Source organism: Ranitomeya imitator, chromosome 8, assembly GCF_032444005.1.
Source record: "Ranitomeya imitator isolate aRanImi1 chromosome 8, aRanImi1.pri, whole genome shotgun sequence".
Taxonomy (NCBI): Eukaryota; Metazoa; Chordata; class Amphibia; order Anura; family Dendrobatidae; genus Ranitomeya; species Ranitomeya imitator.
This window is the reverse complement of record NC_091289.1, coordinates 34,831,042-34,853,880: the sequence shown is the minus strand read 5'-3', so window position 1 is coordinate 34,853,880 and position 22,839 is coordinate 34,831,042. Positions and strand designations below refer to the sequence as shown.

The window sequence follows — 22,839 nt, the reverse complement described above, 5'->3', positions numbered from 1 at the left end:
GTCCTGTTGAAAAATAAATGATGGTCCAACTAAATGCAAACCGGATGGAATAGCATGCCGCTGCAAGATGCTGTGGTGGCCATGCTGGTTCAGTATGCCTTCAATTTTGAATAAATCCCCAACAGTGTCACCAGCAAAGCACCCGCACACCATCACACCTCCTCCTCCATGCTTCACGGTGGGAACCAGGCATGTAGAGTCCATCCGTTCACCTTTTCTGCGTCGCACAAAGACACGGTGGTTGGAACCAAAGATCTCAAATTTGGACTCATCAGACCAAAGCACAGATTTCCACTGGTCTAATGTCCATTCCTTGTGTTCTTTAGCCCAAACAAGTCTCTTCTGCTTGTTGCCTGTCCTTAGCAGTGGTTTCCTAGCAGCTATTTTACCATGAAGGCCTGCTGCACAAATTCTCCTCTAACAGTTGTTGTAGAGATGTGTCTGCTGCTAGAACGCTGTGTGGCATTGACCTGGTCTCTAATCTGAGCTGCTGCTAACCTGCGATTTCTGAGGCTGGTGACTCGGATAAACTTATCCTCAGAAGCAGAGGTGACTCTTGGTCTTCCTTTCCTGGGGTGGCCCTCATGTGAGCCAGTTTCTTTGTAGCGCTTGATGGTTTTTGCAACTGCACTTGGGGGCACTTTCAAAGTTTTCCAAATTTTTCGGACTGACTTAAAGTAATGATGGCCACTCGTTTTCTTTACTTAGCTGCTTTTTTCTTGCCATAATACGAATTCTAACAGTCTATTCAGTAGGACTATCAGCTGCGTTTCCACCAGACTTCTGCACAACACAACTGATGGTCCCAACCCCATTTATAAGGCAAGAAATCCCACTTATTAAACCTGACAGGGCACACCTGTGAAGTGAAAACCATTCCCGGTGACTACCTCTTGAAGCTCATCAAGAGAATGCCAAGAGTGTGCAAAGCAGTCATCAAAGCAAAAGGTGGCTACTTTGACGAAACTAGAATATAAGACATAATTTCAGTTGTTTCACACTTTTTTGTTAAGTATATAATTCCACGTGTTAATTGATAGTTTTGATGCCTTCATTGTGAATGTACAATTTTTTACACACACACCTTAGGTCTTGTTATAACTTCGACATTTTCCACCATTCTTCTGAAGGAGGGAGGCATCTTGTTGAGGATTCGATGCTGCAGAAACTGCTGAGCCTTATGGAACTTTAACCCCCCTCCGACCACCAAGATGGAGCTATACATTTTCTTTTTTGTGTCATCGGAGGCTGCAAAGAAAGTGTGGAAAACGTCATCATTCATCTGGATTGACATGTGAGATCTGAGGTGAAATAACCATCAACAATTTGGGTTCTCAAGTCCTCAGACAGTTCTTTCTCCTCTTTCTGTTCTCCATGCTCAATGTGGCACACACAGACAGACATATTGCCCTCATGACCAGCTCTACCCTCTCCTAGAGTATCCTCACCCATCTCCTGTAGACTGTGAGCCCTCGCGGGCAGGGTCCTCTCTCCTACTGTACTTGTGTGTGCCTTGTATTGCTCATGTTTATTGTACTTGTCTCTATTTGCCCCTTTCACATGTAAAGCGCCATGGAATAAATGGCGCTATATAAATGTATAATAATAATAATAATCTATTACTTGCCACAGGCAAGTTTGAACGAGTATCACATGCTTGAAACAAAGTTATTTACCCACAAGTTTGAAAGGTGACATCAATGCACCTTAACGAGCAGCAATCCGCTATACAAGTTGTTTACTGTCCTCTTTACATCGGCTGTGGACAGAACAAAATCGTAATGTAGCATTCTTTTCTCCATACACAGTATGCTATCGGCAGCATATGCTCCGCTTACACAGGGCAATGTGCTGCCGATAACGATCATTACCATAACCGATCCAATCACCAAATGAATGTATGTTTTTTCGAGAACCCAACAGCAGATAATCAGGAACACACATTCCAACGAGCAATCGTTTGCTGATGATCAAGAGATATTCATGAGCACATGTGAGATTTGGTGTTTTTAGGTGTTTGCACCATTGTGGTCTTATTACAAATAAGTGTATGCAATGTATTACACCTGAGAAAACACAGATGGTGGTAAAATACGCAAGAAGTGGGTGGATAGCGGACTTACTGCAGCAATCAATGCTATGGAGAATGGCTTTGTCCAGGCCGAGTGCTTTCCCTTCAAACTGAGATACCATGGTTTTCCTGGAGTATAAAGAAGCGGACGGCTCATCCCCGTCATTACTATGCCCCATGCCATCACTCTGAGAGGGCCCGAGTTCCATGTCCATCATGTGCCCTCTGTCTGCATCCTGGCTCCGGGGATCGTCGTACATGCTGGGTTTAGACATGGCCTTCCGGTCTCCAGCCGCCTTAGAGGACTTGGAAGAAAGAACAAATTACAATCGAACGCTCACGTATCCTCATGTTCTGTGGCATATTCAGTTTGCCCCATATAGCACACGCGCCAACAGAGTGCCAGTGACAAGATCACAGGGGTCTGTTGACCCCCCCCCCCGTGCTAGTCATTACGATCCTCCTGTGACAGCCGTTCCTTGGCTGGCGTTCATAGGAGATCGACATTTTCACTACACACTGATGCACAGCTACGTATAGAACAAGAACAAATACCATTTTTTTTTTTTAAATATAAAAAAACCCCACCCAAAATTCAAATCACCCCCATTTTTGCGTCATTAAAAATGAAATAATTAAAAAAACAAAAAACACATCTTTGTTATTGCTGCATTCATCCAAGTCCAATCCATCAAAATAGGGATTTTTGTGTACTCACCGTAAAATCGTTTTCTCCGAGCCACTAATTGGGGGACACAGAACCATGGATGTTATGCTGCTGTCACTAGGAGGCTGACACTAAGTTGAAACAAAAAAAGTTAGCTCCTCCCCTGCAGTATACACCCTCATGCTGGCTTCCAGAGACCCAGTTCAGTGTAAAAGCAGTATGAGATTATTAAGAAGATATAACATAACAATATTAGGGTACAACATGACAGAGTAGGCAAAGAGCCAAAAAGAACAGGGTGGGGGAGCTGTGTCCCCCAATTAGTGGCTCGGAGAAAAAGATTTTACGGCGAGTACACAAAAATCCCTATTTCTCCTTCGCCACATTGGGGGACACAGAACCATGGGACGTGCCAAAGCAGTCCCTGGGTGGGGAACAATATAACCCAATAACTCTGTGTACAACTGACTATAAATGCGCAACGGCCGCTTGCAGAACACGTCTGCCAAGGGAAGCATCCGCAGATGATTAAGTGTGGACATTGTAGTGTTTCGTGAAGGTATGCAGGCTGGACCATGTTGCGGCCTTGCAAACGTGCTCTGCCGGCGCCTGGTGCCGAATGGCCCAGGAAGCACCCACCGACCGAGTTGAGTGTGCCCTAGTCCCCGCTGGGATAGGACTGCCCCTGACCCGATAAGATTCTTGAATAGTTGATCAGATCCATCTGGCCATCGTGGCTTTAGAAGCGGCTAAACCCTTTCTGTGACCCTTTGGGAGCACAAAGAGGGAGTCAGACTTGTGGAAGGGGACAGTTCTAGAAACGTACCTCCTGAGGGCCCTTACCATGTCCAAGGTGTGAAGGGCCTTTTCAACCCTACGTCTTGGCTGCGGGGAGGAGGGAAGAACGATATCTTCATTAAGATGGAAGGATGAAACCACCATGGGAAGAAAAGACTGAGATGGACGCAGGACCACTTTGTCCTGGTGGAAGGAAAGGAAGGGTGCCCGGCAGGATAGGGCAGCCAACTCAGACTCGCCTGATAGAGGTTACTGCCACACAGAAGGCGACCTTCCAGGAGAGGACAATCAGGGGGACATCCTGGAGAGGTTCAAAAGGGGACTCCTGAAGAACACTCAGAACCAAATTGAGATCCCAAGACTCCAACGGCATTCTGTAGGGGGGTACCACGTGAGACCCCCTGAACAAAAGTCCTGACCTGCAGGTTAGCAGCAATCCTACATTGGAACAACACGGATAATGCCGAGATCTAACCCTTGAGAGAACTGAGCGCCAGACCAGAATCCAAGCCGGACTGGAGAAATTTCAGAATGGAGGGAATAGAAAAGGCGAGAGGAGGACGTCCACAGAGAAGAAGGCTTTCCAGGTGCAGTGATAAATGCGAGCAGAAGACATCTTGCGAGCGCTAATCATGGTGGCAATGACTTGCTGGGAGAAACCAGCTTGAGTTAGGATCCAGGTTTCAACAGCCACGCCGTTAAACGTAGGGCCCTCGAGTTCTGGTGGTAGATCGGCCCTTGGTGAAAAAGATTTGTGCGATCTGGTAGCCGCCAGGGAACGTTGGATATTATTTGAACAAGCTCAGCATACCATGCGCGACGTGGCCAATCCGGAGCGACTTGGATCAAAGGAACCCCCTCAGTCTTGATTTTCCGGATTACCTTCGGAAGTGAAGGAAGCGGAGGAAACACGTACGGGAGATGGAACTGTTGTCATGGGAATATCAGTGCGAGAACGCGCTATGAAGTTGGGAACCTTTGCGTTCAGTCTGGACGCCATCAGATCCACATCCGGAGTCCCCCAGCGAAGACAAATCTGCTGGAAGACCTCCAGATGGAGTTCCCACTCCCCCGAGGCGAGACCCTGACGACTGAGAAAGTCCGCCGCCCAATTCTCGACGCCCGGAATTTGCACTGCAGAAATGGTGGAGTGGTTGGCCTCGGCCCAACGGAGAATGTGAGAGACCTCCCGCATCGCCGCCTTGCTGCGGGTCCCCCCCTGATTGTTTATGTACGCCACAGCTGTGACGTTGTCTGATTGAATTCGAATTGGGTGACCCGCAAGGAGGAAGTGGAAATGTCTCAGGGCAAATCTGATCGCTCGTATCTCCAAGATGTTTATCGGAAATCTCGATTCTCGAATCGTCCAACGTCCCTGTGCAGTGTGGTGGTGAAATACCGCTCCCCAACCGAGGAGACTGGCATCGGTAGTTACCACCAGCCAGTGAATCGGGAGAAAAGACCTTCCCTGGCTGAGAGATGACTCCAAAGTCCACCATTTGAGCACTTGCCTGATCTGCAGGGACAGGGGACATGGCCGATCGAGAGATAAGGGACTCCTGTCCCAATTGTCCAGTAGGGCCTGTTGTAAGGGACAGAGATGCACTTGGGCGAAGGGAACCGCCTCCATTGCAGCCACCGTTTTCCCCAGGATCCGCATGGCAAAACGAATGGAATGAGGGAAGGTACGACAAAGTGTCCGGGTTCCCTGTTGAAGCGCTTGGGCCTTGGACCGAGGAAATAGGACCAGCCCCTTGGACGTGTCCAGGATCATGCCTAGGAAGGAGATTCGTCGGGATGGAACGGACTTGTCTAAGTTGATTAGCCAGCCCAGGCGTGAAAGGGTATCCAAGGTAATGCGGACGCTTGCTTCACAGGCCTGATAGACAACCTCCTGATCAAAAGGTCCGTCCTAAGTATGGCAACACGACCAATCCTCGGGAATGGAGAATGGCCATGACCGCCGCCATGACCTTTGTGAATACCCTGGGTGCGGTGGCAAGGCCGAAGGGTAAGTCCGTGAATTGAAAATGGTCCTCTTGGATGGCAAAACGCAGGAACCTTTGATGTGGCGGGAAGATCGGGATATGGAGATAAGCATCTTTTTTTTAACCATAAAATTTTTATTTTATTAAACATTTTAGAACAAAACAGGGTCTTACAAGCATTTAGTTTCTGTATAGAATGCATGAACAGTAAACGATATAAACAATATAGACGATATAAGGCCATCAATGACCTTAATTCTACAAAGACGTAAATGACAAAGACAAGACAATAAGGGGTAGAGGGAAGGGAGGAAAGAGAGGGGGAAAAAAGAAAAAAAAAAAAAGGGGAAAAACCTCAGTTAAATCGATTAATCAAATCCGAACTCAGTCGCACTACAGGTCGGATCCCGCTGCATAATAATCCCACGGGGACCATATAGCCTGGAAGCGCACCACCGAGTCATTTAGTAAGGCTGTAAGGTGTTCCATCCTTCTGACATCCATGATCCGTCCAAGGAGGATCTGAAGCGAAGGGGGACTCGGCTGTCTCCAAAGACGCGCAATCAGGCATCTGGCCGCCGTAAGGATATGTTGCAATAATCTATTGGAAAGTTTGCCCATACCCGGCGCCCCGTGACCCAGGAGAAGCACTAGCGGGTTTAGTTCTATGTCTGCATGCAATACCTTATCTATGAGGGACTTAACCTGACCCCAAAAGGGCACAATTTTTGGGCATGACCAAAATATGTGGACAAGAGACCCAGTGCTTCCCCCACATCTCCAACAGGAGGGAGGGATAGAGGGATTCAGTCCATGCAGAAACTCTGGAGTGTGATACCAGTGCATTAGTATCTTATAGATATTTTCTCTGTAGAGAGTACACACTGATGATTTTGCGGCATTCCTCCAAATGACAGACCACTCTCGGGGAGAAATACGCCGCTCCAAGGCGGCCTCCCACTTGCGCATATATAGAAAAGATTCACCAGACCCATCCTGTGGATCCGATAAAATGTTGTAAATTTCTGAAATCAGACCCCTGGTGTTCAAACCTCTCCTGCAAATTTTCTCGAAATCCGTAGGGATAGAAGCTCCCGCTTTACCATATAGGGAGTTAGCAAAATCTCTAATTTGTAGGTATTGAAAGAATTCCCTGTTGGAAATCGAGAAATGTTGCTTAAGATAATCAAAGGAGTGAATCTCCATGGTCTCCCCGTCTATAATGTCTGCAAATCTAAATAGGCCTGCTTTAAGCCAAGGGTGAACCATAGGAGATTCTAAACTGCCTGGGAGCTGTGGATGATAGATGAAGGACACCAGGGGGGAGCAAGGTGCCATGAGGGCGAATCTCCGTGTGCAGGTGTTCCAAATGTCACGAGTGGACTGCATGGGGCCTAGAAGGGGTGGAAAGGACTTACATTGTGCTGGCGACCATAAAAGAGAGTTAGGGTGTATTGGGGCAAGCCATAATTTCTCTATTTCATTCCACCTGCTGTAGGCCCATAGGGACGTCCAGCAGGGGATTCTCCTCAGGTGTGTAGCCCAGTAGTATTTAAGAATATTTGGCACAGAAAGCCCTCCCCTGGTCTTATGAGCTGTGAGAACCTCCTTAGCCACTCTATGGCGCTTTTGTTGCCATATGAACCTAATAATAGCCGCCTGAAGGGACTTCAGTTCCGAGACCGGAACTCCAACTGGGAGGGTCTCAAAGGCGTAGATCAATCTGGGTAAAAGACTCATTTTTACCGCCGCTATCCGACCCATCCACGAGAGAGGAAGTGATTGCCATTTAGTTAGGCGGGCTTTTGATTCTTTAAAGAGGGAGGGGAAATTTAGTTTGTAGAGGGTCTCATATGAGGACGTAATATTCACCCCCAAATATTTCACAGCATCCTGTTTCCACCTGAATTTAAAATTCAGGCGTAGATGGTCCCATACCTCAGGGGGGAGGCGATAAGCATCTTTGATGTCTATTGATGCTAAAAATTCTCCTCTCTCCATTGAGGAGATGACTGACCGGAGGGAAATGCCGGACCTTTACGTATTTGTTTAGGAGCTTTAGATCCAAAATAGGGCGTACCGTCCCGTCCTTTTTTGGAACGACGAACAGGTTTGAGTAAAAACCTCTGAACTTCTCGTGTTCTGGAACCGGAACAATGACCCCGTTTTGGCAGAGAGACTCGATGGCGCGGTGAAGCGCGCGAGACTGAGCTCCTGAACTTGGAAGACGAGAGGGAAAAACTGAGCTGGAGGGGAGGCGATGAATTCTATTTTGTAACTATTCTATTTTGTAACCGGAAGACACCAGGTCTCGTTCGTCGAGAATGACAGAAAGCCAGACATGCTGAAAGACAAGCAGGCGTCCGCCTACTTTGGTGGTGTCGACCGGAAGACTCCCCGGGTCATTGTGAAGTAAAACAGGATTTTTGGTTGCTTACCGTAAAATCTGTTTCTTGAAGCCTCCATTGGGGGACACAGGAACCATGGGTGTATGCTGCTGCCACTAGGAGGCTGACACTATGCAAATAAAAAAGTTAGCTCCTCCTCTGCAGTGTACACCCCACCAACTGGCATTATACTCTTCAGTTAGTGAGAAAGCAGTAGGAGAAAGGAACCAGGTTGAAAAACCATAACCACAAAACTTGAGAACTGTAAACGTGAGAACAGTCATAAAACAGATAACAGAAACATTGGGAGGGAGCTGTGTCCCCCAATGGAGGCTTCAAGAAACAGATTTTACGGTAAGCAACCAAAAATCCTGTTTTCTTTATCGCCTCTCATTGGGGGACACAGGAACAATGGGACGTCCCAAAGCAGTCCCACGGGTGGGAAAGACAGACTTCCATCAGGTCAGAGGACTCGCCACTGCCGCCTGCAAGATCCTTCTGCCTAGGCTGGCGTCCGCCGAAGCGTAGGTATGGACCTTGTAAAATTTGGCGAACGTGTGGATGGAAGACCAAGTTGCCGCTTTGCAAAGCTGTAGGGCGGAAGCCCTGTGGTGCACCGCCCAGGAGGCGCCGACTGCCCGAGTAGAGTGAGCCTTAATCCCAGGAGGGGGCACTCAGTTCTTGACCTGGTAAGCCTCCAAAATTGCCAATCTGATCCAGCGAGCAATAGTCGCTTTAGAAGCCGGTTGGCCTCTGCGCGTGCCATCAGGAATGACGAAAAAGGAATCCGTCTTCCGGAAAGTGGACGTTCTGTCCAGATAGATCCTCACTGCCCTGACAAGGTCCAGCTTGTTCAACGATCGCTCCAGAGGATGAGTCGGAGCTGGACAAAAGGAAGGTAGAACGATGTCCTCGTTGAGGTGGAAGGTGGAAACCACCTTAGGAAGAAAAGAAGGTGGGGGCCGGAAGACCACCTTGTCCTGGTGAATGACCAAAAACGGAGGGCGGCAAGACAGGGCCGCCAACTCGGAAACGTGGCGAATAGACGTGATGGCCACAAGAAAGGTCACCTTCCAAGATAGAACTGACAGGGAGATTCCTCTAAGAGGTTCAAAGGGGGAAACCCTCAGAACGTCCAGTACCAGGTTTAAGTCCCATGCCTCCACAGGGGCTCTGTACGGCGGGACAGCATGGGCTACCCCTTGAAAGAAGGTCTTAACCTGTGGCCGAGAGGCCAAGGTCTTCTGAAAGGATGGAAAGCGCAGAGACCTGACCCTTCAGGGAGCTAAGAGCCAGGCCCGAATCCAGTCCTGCCTGAAGGAAGGCCAAAAGAGAAGGCAGGGAAAAAACCATAGGCGGAACGCGGTTGGACTCGCACCAACGGAAGTAAGCCTTCCAGGTGCGGTAGTAGATCCTGGAAGACGAAGGCTTCCGAGCCTGAATCATGGTGTGAATCACCCGGTCCGAAAGGCCGGACGCTCTTAAAACCGCGGTCTCAACAGCCACGCCGTTAAACTGAGCGACCGAGAATTCGGGTGGCAGATTGGACCCTGGGACAGCAGATCGGGCCTGTCTGGAAGGCGCCAGGGAGTGTCCGCGAGAAGATTGACGAGCTCCGCGAACCAAGCTCTCCTGGGCCAATCCGGGGCGATCAGGATGACCGGCACCCCTTCCGCTTTGATCTTCTTCAACAGCTTGGGAAGTAATGGAAGGGGTGGGAACAGGTAGGGCAGCTCGAACTGCGGAACCTTCCTGTTGATTCGAGACGCCGTGAGATCCACATCCGGAGTCCCCCATCGAAGACAAATCTGATGGAAGACCTCCGGATGCAAGGACCATTCCCCTGCCGCGAGGCCCTCGTGGCTGAGGAAGTCGGCGGCCCAGTTGTCCACGCCGGGCATATGCACCGCGGATATCACCGGAACCGTTGCCTCTGCCCAAAGGAGGATCTTGGATACCTCGGCAAGGGCCAAGGAGCTCCGGGTCCCCCCCGATGGTTGACATATGCCACAGCCGTGGCGTTGTCCGTCTGGATCCGGACTGGAAGGCCCCTGAAGATCCTTTCCCAGTGGCGGAGGGACAGAAAGATGGCCCGAATCTCGAGGACATTGATTGGCAGAGTTGATTCCTGCGACGACCAATGGCCCTGAACCGTCAGGTGGTGAAAAACCGCACCCCAGCCGATCAGGCTGGCGTCCGTTGTCACCACCTGCCAGTGAACTGGAAGGAAGGACCTGCCCTGGGAGATGAGAGATGACGTCAGCCACCAGTTGAGGGACCGCTTGACACGAGAAGAGAGTCTGATCGGCCGATCCAGGGAGAAGACAGACCTGTCCCACTGAGACAGAATGGCTTGCTGAAGGGGTCGCGAATGAAATTGGGCGAAGGGAATCGCTTCCAATGTAGCTACCATCCTCCCCAGAACCTTCATGGCCGAACGGAGAGAGGGAGGCCGAGGACCCTGGAGCAAGCGTATGTCCCGACAGAGAGTGGATCTCTTGTCTTTGGGAAGGAAGACTCTGGTCTGACGAGTGTCGAAAAGCATGCCCAGAAAGATGATGCGCTGAGAAGGAATAAGGCAGGACTTCTTCCGGTTGACCAGCCACCCGAAACAGGCTAAGGTGTCGAGAACAATGGACAGGCTTTCGTGGGCCTAAGCAAATGATGGAGCCTTGATGAGGATGTCGTCGAGGTATGGAAAAAGGACCAAGCCTCTGACTCTCAAGATGGCCATCAGCGCCGCCATGATCTTCGTGAACACCCTTGGCGCGGTTGCGAGACCGAACGGCAGGGCGACGAACTGAAAATGATTTCGTTGCACTGCGAAGCGCAGGAAACGGTGATGTCCGGGAAATATCGGGACATGGAGGTAGGCGTCCTGGATATCTATAGAGCATAGAAATTCCTGAGCCTCCATGGAAGCAATTACTGAACGAAGGGATTCCATCCTGAAGTGTCTCAGGCGAACTCTCCTGTTCAGCAATTTGAGGTCCAGAATGGGACGAACCTTGCCGTCTTTTTTCGGTACCACAAAGAGGTTCGAGTAGAAACCCGTGTACCGTTCCTTTTCTGGGACGGGAACGATTACCCCGGATTTGAGCAGAGAAGCGATGGCTGCGAAGAAGCCCGGAACAAGAGCGGGATCTCTTGGAGGACGGGATTGGAAGAAACGATCCCGAGGTCGGGAAGCGAATTCTATTTTGTATCCCGAGGATACAACTTCCCTGACCCAAGCGTCCTCTACTGCGGAAACCCAGACATCCCTGAAAAGGAGAAGACGGCCGCCCAATCTGGGAGTTGGGCTGGAGTCTTGCCAAGAGTCATGCGGAGGTCGATCTTCCAGTCCTGGGCCTGGAGGATCTACCCTGGGAATAGCGAGAAAGCCAGGACGGAGTGGGCCTAAAGGACACCGCCTTCTTCTCTTGACGTGCCTGTGGCCTCTGTTGCTGCTGGGAAAAGGAGTTCGACGCAGCGAAGCGACGAAAAGGCCGAAAAGGGCGAAACTGCCGTCTAGGAGGAGGACGACGGGGCTTAGCCTGGGGGAGAAGAGAACTTGTACCCCCGGTGGCGTCCTTAATAATTTGATCCAGCTGGGAACCAAAGAGACGAGAGCCCTGGAAGGGCAGACCGGTGAGGGACTTTTTAGAAGATAAGTCCGCCTGCCAGGCCTTGAGCCAAACGGTGCGGCGGATGGCAACGGCATTGCTGGAGGCCTGAGCCGCACAAGACGCGACATCCAGGGAGGCAGAGACCAGGTATTCACCGGCGTGGGAAATCTGGTTGGCAATCTCCGCTAGTTGCACGGGGGGCGCCCCGTCCAGGATACCTCGACGGAGCTCTCTGGCCCATTTGGAGATGGATTTAGAATCCCAATTGAAAGCAAAGGCTGGGCAAATAGCCGCTGCAGCCGCTTCAAAAGCTGACTTCGCAAAGGATTCTATAGTCCTATCGTTAGAGTCCTTCAGAGATGCTCCGCCGGACAGAGGAAGCACCGTGTTGGTGGACAGCCTGGATACAGGTGGATCCACCGAGGGAGAGACCGTCCAATTGGCGGTAAGTTCTGGAGAAAAGGGATATAACACACCCAGGCGTTTTCCCCTCTGAAAACGCCTAGTGGGGTTCTCTCTCTCTCTGGACATGATCTCCTCGAATTCAGGATGAGGAGCAAAAAACTTGGAAGGTGGTTTGGCCCGTCTAAACGAAACTGCCTGATCTGCGGGTTCCGTAGAGGGATCCTTGATGCCACAAGATTGGTTTACTGCCACAATGAGATTCTGGACCATCTCCCTCATGGTGGCGATTTGGTTAGAATCCAGCTCCGAAATATCCTCCGAGGGCGCATCAGAGAGTGCCTCGCCTGACTCAGGGGAGGAGGGTCGAGGGGACGCCGACCGCAGGGGAGGGCCGAGTGGCGAGATGGAGCGCGAAGAGGACTCAGACCGACGTTCCTGTCTGGACCTTTTGTGGCTTATCAAGGAGAGCTCGGGCGGCGGTTCCTGCGACCCGCTGGCCACGGCAGGGGTCTGCAGGGGTAACCGATCCAGTGCTGACACCAGGGTTTGAGACACCCGCGTTAAATCGGCCACCGATTGTGACAGAGAGGCAGCCCAGCCTGGGATGGGGGGATCACTCTCGGGCGGAACAGCCGGGGGATCCTGGGCGGTGGGAACAATCGGGTTGCTGCAGGACTGACACAGCGGGGAGGACTGACCTGAGGGAAGCTTGCTGTTACAGGACGCACATGCAAAGTAGGTGACTAAGGCAGAAGACGAAGAAGTAGGGGGGGCGAGAGCGGCCCCCTTTAGAGTTAGACATTTTGAAGAGGTCCCTGAAGAAAATGCCAGCAGGTTAGGGGACAGTGGGGCAGAGGGGGGTGTCATTCTGCAGTGCAGAGCTACTCACGGCAGACGAAAAACACGGATACCAGGAGCTGCAGGCCTGGAGGAAGATGCTGTGGATCCCCGGCGCAGATGGAGTGCTGTGTCCCCAGAAAGAGCGCTCTGCGAAGTTCCCCGGCGCAGGTGCGTGGCACGATGGAGAAAACTCGTGCCCTAAGCTTCCAGAAGCGGCCTGGAGGAAGGGGCGGAGCCAGCCGAGATGGCGCCGGTGGGTGGGGAATGCAGGGCAGAGTTTGTCGGGCGGGAGAAAGCCCGCCCGATGATACAGGAAGTGGGCGGAGCGCGTCACCGGAAGTAGGCCCCGGGGAAAGCCGGGGCCTAAATTAGAGGCCGGTGACCGCAGAAAGGTGGATAGTCGGCGGTGCGGCGCAAAAAACAGTGCGGGCGCCGCCCGACTGATAGGTGCGGCAGCCGCCGCGGAAAAGAGGGGAGCGCCGGTGCAGGCGCCGGAAGTAGGTCCCGGGAAGAGCCGGGGCCTGTATTATAAGCCGGCGCCGCTGGAGGACCGCGGACGCGCGTCACCTCCCAAGGTACGGCCGCCGGAGAACGGCGCGGCTGCCTGTAGGGGCCGCGCTGCATGGAAACAAAAGGTACGGCCGCCGAGCAGGGAGAAGCGGCGCAGCTGCCGCGCAAACAGCCAGGGAAAGTGTAGCCGCAGAACCAGCAGCGCAGCTGCCTATAGGGCCCGCACAGAACAAAAATGTGGCCGCAGTGTGGAAAACTTCCCAATAAAGAGACGCCCCACGATCGCCCCTGTAACAGGGAATCCACAGGGACCCCCCATGACTGTCTTTGAAAATAGACCGAAGGTTAGGGATCGGTGGGAGGGGAATACTCACCTAAACATCCCACGCCGTCCATTACTAACCTGAAGCCGTAGAAGGTGTTAGACGTCCGTGGAGCTGGACGTCCTCGTCTCCTCCAACCGACAGGCTCTGGTGGGCGAGTGGGTGGGGAACGGAGTCAGGACCGGACTTCTGAGCACGCTTGTGTGCTAGGATCTTGGTCCTGGAGAGGGATCTATGAGGATACGGGGTGGCAGTACACACCGTACTCATAGTCCGCATTGTGGGACTACAGGTGTGACTGTTCACCCTGTATCCCTCCGGGAAACCTGAAAGAAAACGACGCACATTGAGGTAGATAAGGGTCTAATGAAAGACCCGTGTCCACCTCCTACTGACACTAAGCTAAACTGAAGAGTATAATGCCAGTCGCTGGGGTGTACACTGCAGAGGAGGAGCTAACTTTTTTATTTGCATAGTGTCAGCCTCCTAGTGGCAGCAGCATACACCCATGGTTCCTGTGTCCCCCAATGAGAGGCGATAAAGAAATCTGGAGGGCCTGGATCCCCTGGTTCTGGGTTGCCTAGGCTTACCTCGCCAGGACTGATTCAGCCTCTATGAGGGCTGAGAGTCTCTGTACGTGGAGATTGTTCTGATCTGGACGAGGCCGTGGAGGAGGACCAGAAGGGGCTACTGCGAAAGGGCCAAAAACGAAAATGTTGCTGACGATGAAAGGCAGTTTTAGGCCTGTGCTGCGGGAGGAATTTGCTTTTCCCTCCTCTAGCATCGGAAATAAGCTGGTCTAGTTTTTCTCCAAACAGACGTCCGCTCTGAAAAGGCAGAGAAATCAGAGACTTTTTAGAACATGAATCCGCGCGCCACTCTCTAAGCCATAGTGCTCTCCTAATGGTGACGGCGTTTGAGGCAGCAATCGCCGCACAGTCTGCTGCGTCTAAAGATGCGTACATCACACAGTCTCCAGCCATAGCGATGTGTTTGGCGAGATCCGCCGCCTCAGACGGAAGAGCTTGGTCCTGAATGGATTTTGCAAGGGCATCTGCCCAGAAAACCATTGCTTTTGCGACCCATGCTGCAGCGAAGAAAGGGAATAGCGAGGAACCTGAGGCCTCATACACTGTGCGAGCCATGGACTCTATTTGGCGTTCTGTGGGATTTTTGATTGAAGCACCATCAGGTACAGACAAAAGCGTTTTGGTAGCCAAACGTGATACCGGAGGATCAACTAGTGGAGGTTCCGTCCAATCTTTGACAAAATCTGCGGAACAGGGATACTTCGTTCCCAAGGTCTTTTTACCCGTAAAACACATCCGGTCGCTCCCTGTGTCGCCTGACTATCTCCAAAAAGTCCGGATGAGAGGCGAACACCCTATGGGATCGCTTGGTTCTTGTAAAAGAAACCGCATGATCCGGAGCCGAATTAGGGTCCTCATCGACCTTTAGCGCATGATTGACAGCTTCAATGAGGGAATCCACAGTCGATTGAAACTCCGGAGAATCCGGGTCCAAGGATGCCTCAGACTCATACGCAGAGTCATGATCGCTGCGAACCCCTAGAGAGGGTGAGCGAGAAGTGGAGTTACCAGAGGCTGAATGGCGTGGTGAATGCTCAGGAGAGGTAGTGCGGATCTGTTTTTTGGATGCCCGTACCTCCTTCGGGTGAGAGCGGCCCCTGCTGGCCGATCAATCCCCTGTAAGGAAGGGATCTCTTAAGCCAGTTAGACGAGTGCCCCGCTCCCCAGAGGGGTCATGGAGGTATTCAATTGCTTTGGCCAGCGAAGCCATGGATTGTGAAAGTGACGCGGCCCACTCAGGGGGGCTGGATACACTGGGGTCGGTAGCGGCGGAGGGCTCCTGGGCACATTGGGCATCACAGGCTGGGCAGCAAGGAGAGCTTTGAGGCCGAGTGAGAGGAGCCTGGCAGGGGGTACACGCAGTGAAAAAGGTAGTATGTACCTTTGTAGTCTTAGACTTTGACATGATGTACCCCAATATAAGAGAAAAAACACTGCTAGTGGAAGCGATGTGGGGTAAAGCTGCAGTGAAGCACCTAGTGCCGCCTCCTTACCCAGGTCCTGTGTCCCGCAATACGAAGATGATGGCGCTGAGGAAACCGGCATCCAGGGCGACACGTGCAGAGGGCGACAGAGCTGCTTACAGTGGGAATAAAGATGGCTGCCGAGAGCTGGGAGGTAGTCTCGCAAAGAACGAGACGCGCCAGTACTTGGGGCGGAGCCGCCGGAGTGATGCGAGCAGAGCTTACCGGGATGCGGCCTCACAAGGTCGAAGCCGGGGACTAAATTTATGGCTTCGGCCGGCACACACCCGCTTACTGCCGGAAAAAGTGCCGCGGAGCTCTGTGGGGACCCTGTCGCTATGGAGCCCTCTTACCGCCAATGAAACGACCCCTCCGGTGCACTTACCCCTATAATGCAGGTCAGCGCTGTGCCCGGGGCAGTTAGGATGGTGCAAGGTTGGGGGAGCCTCCATCCACCATCCCCTGAAAGGGGGGTGGAGAGGAACCGTCCGCCTCCTTCCATCATCCGCTTTCAGTGGTGATGCAGTGGGGGCTGCACAGACGCCACAATGCAGAGAGCCTCTGAACAGCCGAGGGTAAAACCTGGTGGGCAGGGCAGAATGTCCAGCAATAAGGCCTGGCTGCAGAAGAGGATACTGGAGGTACCACTCCAGTGCTCGTCTGAGGAGAGGGGGGGGGGGAAAGAGATCAGTGCCCTTGAAGGGGCCCGTCGCCCCTAAAATCAGCCCAGGCAGTGGCATCCCACGGCGCAGGAGAGGATACGGAGAGGTAATACTCCCGTGCTCGCCTGTTGTTGGTTCAAGGGAGATCGGAGCCTTGAAAGGTTCCGTCGCCCCTTCGTCCAGGTAAATGGAGAAATTGAGGGAAAAAATCCAAAAAGCTCTGGTCTGAATAGCAGACCCAGTGTGCCTCCTATGGACACTAAGCTTGAACTGGGTCTCTGGAAGCCAGCATGAGGGTGTATACTGCAGGGGAGGAGGGAACGTCTTTTGTCTCAACTTAGTGTCAGCCTCTTAGTAGAACAAGCCCTCATATGGTCATATTGTGTAAAAAAAAAAAAAACATGGCCCCCGTGTGAAGCGGTTATAATATTGGCGAAGCCGTTGCCTTTTCAGGTTACATTTTGTGCATCTATTTGGTCCTACCTGATCCTGTTTGCTTTGTGTTGCCAGTAGATAATGCTCATCATGGGGATCTTCTGGATCTCCCTGTGATCTGTGCTGTAAACACGTCATTTTCTGGCCAACAATTCCGAAAGTGGCTGGATAGAACAGAGCCATGGGTGCCTAAAGGATGCCAAATGTTATCAGTAAGCGGCGGGAATAAAACAGAACCGGTCACATTAACGATAATCGTGTGACAACCACCGTACAAAGATATAGAATGTGTGAGCCGAGACATACAATGGATAGCACTGAAGATTACAGACCCGAAATAAGATTTACATAAATGCAAAACCCAAGAAAAACAAACAAACAAGAAGAGTAAATACCCGGCAGTAATATATAGTAATAGTACAAGTAAATAAACAACATAGGAAAATTAGTAAACACTATTTTGATTAAAAAAAAATAAATAAAAAAAAATGTAAAATTAATCCCAGCGTGACAAGGTGAACCTGATCTGGATGGTCCTATCTCCTAGAATTAAAACCTCACCTTGTGTCATCCGACCTCAATGTAGATGGGGGCCGAGAAGGATGGGGTGTAGCTCTCACTTTTTGATCTAAGTATTTCATCTACATAGCTTCCCATGGGCACGTCTGATCAAAATAATGATAACCGAGTACCCCATCCATTGCTTTTTTTCTTGCTTAGGTTTATACCAACTTATGTTCCGACTCATTTTTTCTGTCTTGCTGCACTTTCTTGTTCTCTGTCTGAACAGTTGGGCCCCTCTCCTGCTCTGCCCTTATCCACACGGAGGTCGGATGACACAAGGTGAGGATAGGACCATTCAGATTGGGTACACCTTGTCGCGGTGGGATGGCTTTTACGCTTTTTTGAGAGTTTCCCAGGTACCCCATGTTATTTACAATTGCTATTTACTTATTACAGGGTATATGCTACTTTTTTTTCTATTTCTTCTTGGTTTTGTCTGTGGAGCGGCCACAGTGTGAACATGCTCTTATACGCTGCATGTATACCAACTGATCCGGCTCATTTCTTTGGTTTTATATAACAGCAGATAAGAAACACCACAATGTACATTACAAATGAGGGTTATTATTATTATTATTATTATTATTATTATTATTATTATTATATAATATAATACAAATTCATAATTTGCCCTTACCTGAAGTTTTTCATCTCCTAGCCGCATTTGGTACAACAAGGCCGGAGAGTCTGGACGCCGCACCTGAAACTCGTGATCCTGCAGTCCACAAACGTCCTAAAGAAAACACACAGAGTCACTGACATACAGATTGTATTATTATAACCTCTACACACATTCTTACCGGAAAGTCTTATTAAAAGGAATATGTCATCAAAAAAAAAAAAAAAAGGACTGTCTAAATTAGGTTTTGATGCAGATTTTTTCCTAAAAAGTAGATTTTTTTTTTTATTTATTTTTTTATTTCTTTCATAAAACTCTGAGGACTTCAAAAACTAATAACAGGCTGTTCTGGACACAAAGGTATCACAGCAAGTAAACTGTTCATTCAGCAGACACATATGTCAGTGCGGGCTCACCCAAAATTATTATTGTTTTCTCCAGGAGCAAATTTTATACACAGAAAAGGTACGGTCCTACCAGTGTAGGCATCACCCTCAGCCTGAGCTCTGGCAGCTTCAGCGCCAAACAGAAGTGTTCATCTGTGGGCACAGCTCACACTGAACAGGCTGCAGCTCCAACACACAGACTGCTCAGCTTTCCTTGCTGACAACTGCAGTCTCTCCTAGCTACAGCTCACATTTTGGCTGGTCACTCGCCAGCGTCAGCACACTCCAAGGTGAATCCATTTCCTGGTTCTTAGTTAGAGCTAGCCAGGCGCATCCAAGTAAGACCTGTAGTGCTAGAATTTAACCCAGTCCTACCTGGCTTTGCTACAATATATATGTACTAGATTGTGGCCCGATTCTAACGCATCGGGTATTCCAGAATATGCATGTCCCCGTAGTATATGGACAATGATGATTCCAGAATTTGCGGCAGACTGTGCCCGTCGCTGATTGGTCGAGGCAACCTTTATGACATTGTCGCCATGGCAACCATTATGACATCTGAATCAGAAACGTGGGATTTCTACGTCCTTTATGACATCATCGTCGCTGTGCCCGTTGCTGATTGGTCGAGGCCTGGCGGCCTCGACCAATCAGAGACGCGAGATGTCTGCGTCGATGCTGTGCCGGTCTCTGATTGGTCGAGGCCTAGCGGCCTCGACCAATCAGAGAGCCGGGATTTCCAGGACAGACAGACAGACAGACAGACGGAAATATATACTAGACTGTGGCCCGATTCTAACGCATCGGGTATTCTAGAATATGCATGTCCCCGTAGTATATGGACAATAATGATTCCAGAATTCGCGGCACACTGTGCCCGTCGCTGATTGGTCGAGGCAACCTTTATGACATCATCGTCGCCATGGCAACCATTATGACATCTACGTCGATACTGTGCCCGTCGCTGAATCAGAGACGCGGGATGTCTACGTCCTTTATGACATCATCGTCGCTGTGCCCGTTGCCGATTGGTCGAGGCCTGGCGGCCTCGACCAATCAGAGACGCGGGATTTCTACGTCAATGCTGTGCCGGCCTCTGATTGGTCGAGGCCTGGCGGCCTCGACCAATCAGAGAGCAGGGATTTCCAGGACAGACAGAAAGACAGACAGACAGACGGAAAAACCCTTAGACAATTATATATATATATATATATATATAGATAGATAGATAGATAGATAGATAGATAGATAGATAGGTTCTCTTTTTTTTCCCCAACTCTTCATACAAATTATATAGCTATCGGATGCACAATTGTTTGGCCAGCAGCAATCTCACAACTCATCCTCCATACACAGACCCCTCCTTCAGATTAGTCTGTCGGCCGAACCAAACGATACCGTCAGGATCGGCCGAACCAAACGATACTGTTAGGATCGGCCGATGTTAGTTTGATGCATATGGGGGGTCTTTAGTCTCAGTAACCCAGCTTACAAACTGACAGTGCCAAAAGTGTGACAATCCTGCAAAATACACCAGCTTGAAGACCAGGTCATTTGATTCACGGAGAACATTGGCTAAACTGGATGCCAACTCTAAGCTGTGCAAAATACTATGGGAATAGGTTAAGACTGGAGCTTCAGAAGCTAGAATAAAGTCTCCAGAACCGGCCGAAATTGACAGGTTTGACCGACTCTTCCCCGACCGAGGATCCTTTTTCCTGAGAGATATGCAGCCATCATAGATGTCTGGCGGCAGCTCCTCTCATTGAGAACACAGGAGCACTCAGTAAAGCGAGCGACGGCTGAGAGATCAGCAGAACCATGGCTCGGCCAACAGCATCTAATGTGTAAGGAGGGGGGACGCTATCGTCTGTTCAGTTGTACACAGAGGCGTAAAGAAGTAAAAAGTCAAAGTATTCTACAACTTTTCTCATGGCAGTTTTCTGGTGTATTTCTAATAATTAATAGGCCCCTATAGGCATCATGATGAAAAAAAACAAATTCTTTTTCAGCCTTGAAAGAATACACTTTTATTATAATTTTTGTTTCAATCCAAGGAAGACTGAAGTCTAGCACAAAATGTATGTACATGCGATGCGTAAACTCTTGCCTACCTGGTCCAAATGTGTGTATGTCTCTTTAAGCTGCTGTAAGAGAAGACCGTCCAATCTATTGGTCAGCTGACACTCTCGGTAAGGAAACCCTGCCCTCTGCATAAGCCAGAAGAAGCAGCGGGTGACGTCGGAGCCACCGTAGGCGAGACACAGCCTGTAAGGGAACAAGGAGAGCAACGTTTGCTTTGGAGAAAAATTACAGATGTTGCTCTGCTTTCGACAGCTGCAATACATGCGGGATTGCCTAACAAACAGACATCCATCCCGAACAGCCGCGAGACATGCGGGCGCTGGGACTTGAACATATTTGAGCACACTGAAGACACTCGTTTAGGACCTGAGCATGCTCAGATAACACCTTATCCCAGCACGGTCACTCTTCACTATTAATATGAATCAACCACCACGCAATGATTAAAGCACCCTGTGATGGCGCTGCAGTGAAATTGAGCACTTACTGCCAGGCTTTCCCCCAGATTACTGCTGATCGCAGAGGGACACTTTGCAATTAAAGGGATATTCCTATCTCCAAGATCCTATCCTAATAGGTGTAATAATATTAGCAAATACCACCAATTAGAAATGTAGTATAGTTCTTCTGATTCGCTATGTCACTTGCCCCATGTGCAGGGCGTTGCAGTAGCTTAGGAATCCATGGTTACAACCACTGACAACTAATTGTCACTATATGAGTGGTTGTAACCTTGGATATCTAAGCTACTGAAATGCCCTGCACATGAGGTAAGTGACATAGTGAATCAGGAGAACTATACGACATTTCTAATTGGAGGTATTTGCAAATATTACTATAACACCTACCACATATTGGGCAGGATCCGCTCTTTCCACCCCGGCTCATAGAGGAGGGACCGGAACCGGCATTTACTAGGACCATTCTGCAGATACCTGGTGTTTCGGTGAGATATTCCATCCTCCACACAGCAAATACTGGTCTTCTGGTCCCCAACATCCACCACGCATGCACTGGTGAGACCACTCCCGTACACGGCTAAGACAGACTCCTGATGGACGATCACCCCTGATAGATAAAACACATTAATGCACTTTAATTTAAAAAAAAAAAAAAAATATGCTCAAATGGATTTGTGGTCTAAGTTGTAAACAAACAAAAAAAAGAAAGAAAGAGGTAGTGGAAAAATGCCTACAAATTCAAGGCGTTTTTTTCACAATCCAGGAATAAAAACACTGCAATTTTTCTTTAATATAATTTCATTATCTATAAATATTATATAATATTTTAATTTATATAGTAATAGTATAATATAATAGTCATACAAAATATAATATAATTTTTCTACATTTTTTTTTTTTTTTGGGGGGGGGGGGGGAGGGGGGTATCCCCTATCTGACCTCGGACAGGGCTCCGTGGTGAGCCCGCACCAAAGTCGGGACATGTCAGCTGTTTTGAACAGCTAATGTGGCACCCCTAGAGGTATTTGCCACAAATATAGTTACTGACACTGAATACAAATACTAAAATAGCCAAACTGCACTACCACCTCCGGCCAGAAGGGGGAGCTCCAGAGACTCCCCTTGATCCATTCTGGTCTGAGAGAAGAACTGGCAGTTGGGCCAAGGAGCTGATAGTGAGAGGTCATGCAGCTGAATTTCTAACAGCCCTATGACGGTTTCCAGGCCCAAATCACCGGCCTGAGGAGAAGAGGGACAGAGGAAAAGGACATTGGGAGAACCGGGTAGCATTAATCACTACCCAGAACAGGCGCAAAGACGGATACCGGATCCGTGGCTGTATTCATTATATATAATACAGCAACCGGAAAACGTGAGGTGATATCAGCTTCACTAGGGCCGGACGCAGCAACAGAGTTCAGCGGTACTCCTGGAGGGGGTAAGCCGATAAAAGGACTCGGGTTGCTCGTCGAACCAGGACCCGGAGGGGACAGATTGGGCCGGCAGCCAGTTCACATACAGCAGCAGGGCCACACAGAAATTGCGTACAATAAGAGGCGAAGACCCCGGCAGGGTCAAAGTAACTCAGAGTTCCCATACAGACTCCGGTGACAGGACTGGTTGTAAATCCTTTTATGTTAAAGTAAACTGGTTAAACGTTTCAGTGCCTCAGTCTTTCATTTGGACAATAGCCATCTATCCAGGATTGGGATCATCACCGCTGGGAGAACCTGCTGCTGATCAAGTAAGTGCCTGTCCCCTCATGATACCCCTTACACTGTGCATTGCCTGAGGCCACAGCACCGGGTCAAGCCACCCGTGACATCCCCCTCAAGAGACAGACCCCATTGGTCCGGTGCTGGGTATCCCGGTCTCTCGGGCGTCACAATTGGCGTCACGAACAGGATAGAGCCAGCCCATATACCGGGTATTGTGTGCCGTGATTGGAGCCCAAAACTTTGAAAACTTGGATGA

General features: G+C 50.0%; 1 protein-coding gene across 2 annotated transcripts in view; it reads right to left on the bottom strand.

Moving 5' to 3' along the window:
* Positions 1–22,839, bottom strand: part of ACTR8 (actin related protein 8) — a 65,887-nt gene that overhangs the window by 17,068 nt on the left and 25,980 nt on the right. For both annotated transcript variants that reach the window (XM_069736705.1, XM_069736706.1), the window contains 6 exons: positions 21,340–21,472; positions 20,434–20,587; positions 17,949–18,044; positions 16,796–16,936; positions 2,124–2,376; positions 1,085–1,248 (listed from right to left, as the gene is read on the bottom strand). In XM_069736705.1, the coding sequence (XP_069592806.1) occupies positions 1,085–1,248; positions 2,124–2,376; positions 16,796–16,936; positions 17,949–18,044; positions 20,434–20,587; positions 21,340–21,472 (941 nt within the window). The remainder of the gene's footprint in view (positions 1–1,084; positions 1,249–2,123; positions 2,377–16,795; positions 16,937–17,948; positions 18,045–20,433; positions 20,588–21,339; positions 21,473–22,839) is intronic.